Below are 2,560 nucleotides of genomic sequence, written 5' to 3'. Positions count from 1 at the left end.
TGAAGGAATGGTAAAGCCCACCTCCTAAACACTTATTTAATTCCATAACTGGAGTGTTACAAGAAAAAGTTGGCGTGGCAATAGAAGTACTCATTACTCATTACTCATTCCTAATTTCTAAATACATAAATTGACTTTCTTGTTATTGTGTTAAATACAAAAATAAATAAATAAATACTCAAATACATAAATAAAGATAATGGAATCACAATAGTTTTAAAAAAAAAAAAAAAAAAACCCAACCAGTCAGACGGCTAGTAGTCCACCTCCATTGAAGCTGTCCTCTGAAGAGGTGGTGGAGATGGTGATCATCCCATTACAATCAGACACACTATCTTGCAAACTCAACAAGAGATGTGTAGTACTGAAACTCATTGAAGGTTTTAATCTTGGAACAATGGGCACTTCAGCTTCACCAACAAGCATCTGAACCGCACCCCTCATTATAGGTCTGGCCAATGGGTCTGGATGTGAGCAAGCCAACCCAACCAATAACACTCTCCTCATCTCTCCCTCATCAAATTCACCTCCAAGTCTCACATCAGCTGCACTTAATAACCTCCCTTCTCTATGTAAACCCCAAGCCCATTCAACCAAATTACTATTCACACCCACTCTACCGACCACACTACTCTCGTTCTCAATGGGTCTTCTTCCACTTGCAACCTCAAGAACTACAGCTCCAAAGCTAAACACATCTGTTTTCTCAGTAGCCCTTCCTGTTAAAAGATATTCAGGGGCTAAGTACCCCATTGTTCCTGCCGCCACCGATGCATCTGGAGATTTATCGTGCTCGAATTGCCTCGCTAATCCAAAATCCCCTAATCGGGCATTGAACTCTTCGTCGAGCATTACATTGCTACTCTTTACATCTCTATGAATTACCTGGTTTTCGCATTCGTGATGCAAGTAAGCCAGGGCAGAGGCGATACCCATTAGAATTTTTGTCCTATAGGGCCATGGTAAGGGGATTCTTGATTCGAATAAAGCCTTATCGAGGCTTCGATTAGGCATGAAGTCGTAGATTAATAGAATTTCATCTTTCTCATGGCACCACCCTTTGAGAGGGAGAAGATTTCGATGTCTAAGAGTCCCAATTATCGAAAGTTCTGATAAAAATTCCGCCTTTCCTTGACCACCACTATGACTACATTTTTTCACAGCTACCATTGCTCCTGTTTCTGGATTTATACCTTTGTATACAGTTCCAAATGCACCATGGCCTATAATTCTTGCAGAATCGAAGCCTCGGGTTGCCAATTTTAGCTCTCTGTAACTGTACTCTTTTGGGGTTTTGATGATCTCAGATGTTAGAGACTCTGTTTTCTTGATAAATTTGAATCTTTTGGAGAAAACCCATATCAGAAAACCAGCAAAAATTGCAAGAAAAAATGCCCCACCCGTTACAACCCCTGCGACCGCTGCAGCTCTTCGTTTACAGAGCTGATTATGGCAAGAAGAAGACTTACTTGTCTTCTCTGGGTTTGGAGAATTTGAAACAGAACCAAAAGGAGCCAACGAAGGAGGTGGTGGATTGACCGAAATAGCCGTTGGAGCGATAGTCAAACTAGCCGTTGGAGGTGGCGGCGACGGTGGCGGCGGAGGCGAACCAGAAGGTGAAACTGAAACCCCATTAAATGAAGAACTAAAGCTCCACCATTGGACACTATGAACCTCTGTACTCCCCTGAGTCGACCCTGAAAACCCCACAAACATGAAATCGTTCACAAATTGATCCAAATCGAGGTGGAAGGACAAAAGGGGTTCATTGGGGCGGAGGTTCGAATACGAAACAGAGACATTAAACATTCGAATTGACCCGTCGTAGTCGATCCAAGCGTAAACGAGATCTCCACTCTTGAGGTCGACCTCAATTGCGCCCAAATCACCCACTTGAGTAGAAATCAAGCTATTTAGATCCAAACCCACATGGTTTCCATTAATATCATTGAACTCTACATCCATTGAAGTATCGAATTCGACTCCAACGAACGCAGATTGAGAAGAACTCTTTAAGCCCAGAAACCCACCAGCCTCTCCAACGGTCTGATCATCTGGAGAGATTATAAAAGCAAGTCCACCACCAACCGAAGATGGGTTCAGATTTAAAATGGAGAACGAGAAGAACGTCGAGAAGGATAACGGAAAATTACTTCCCGGGAGCCGGAATCTTACGGGCTTACTGTATAATACCCTCCCCGCGCCTGAATTCGGGACAGGAAGATCACGCGTGAGCCGTACACTTCCGTTATTCAAATGTGCATCACCTAGAAGCTTTAGATTACCGATGGTTAACGTCCCAAAGTCAAATTCCGTAATATCGCCGTTAACTCCATAGCCGAAGAAACCAAGCAAAATGAACAAGTAGAGGAAGAACAGCACTGAAATATAGCAGGAAATGTTCAACATTGCTAATTTTTCAGATTTTCCATTACTGTAAAGTGGGTGTCTAAATCTAAATTCTCCTCTTTTTCAGAGTTGAAGAATCAATCAATCGAGAGAGAGAGAGAGAGAAGATATTTGCTTGAAAGCAAAAGAAAGAGAAGGAGGAGATTGATAT

The 2,560-nt window shown here is 42.3% G+C and overlaps 1 protein-coding gene across 1 annotated transcript; it reads right to left on the bottom strand.

The window, feature by feature from the left end:
- LOC147399831 (Concanavalin A-like lectin protein kinase family protein) lies at window positions 1–2,560 on the bottom strand. Its single transcript, XM_086445350.1, has one exon. The coding sequence runs from the start codon at window positions 2,407–2,409 to the stop codon at window positions 247–249; it is 2,163 nt and encodes a 720-aa protein (XP_086301476.1). The 5' UTR covers window positions 2,410–2,560; the 3' UTR covers window positions 1–246.

This window comes from Akebia trifoliata, chromosome 6 (assembly GCF_017979445.1).
Source record: "Akebia trifoliata isolate Shusen 1 chromosome 6, ASM1797944v1, whole genome shotgun sequence".
NCBI lineage: Eukaryota > Viridiplantae > Streptophyta > Magnoliopsida > Ranunculales > Lardizabalaceae > Akebia > Akebia trifoliata.
The sequence above is the reverse complement of the archived record's forward strand: the minus strand, read 5'-3'. Positions and strand labels throughout refer to the sequence as shown.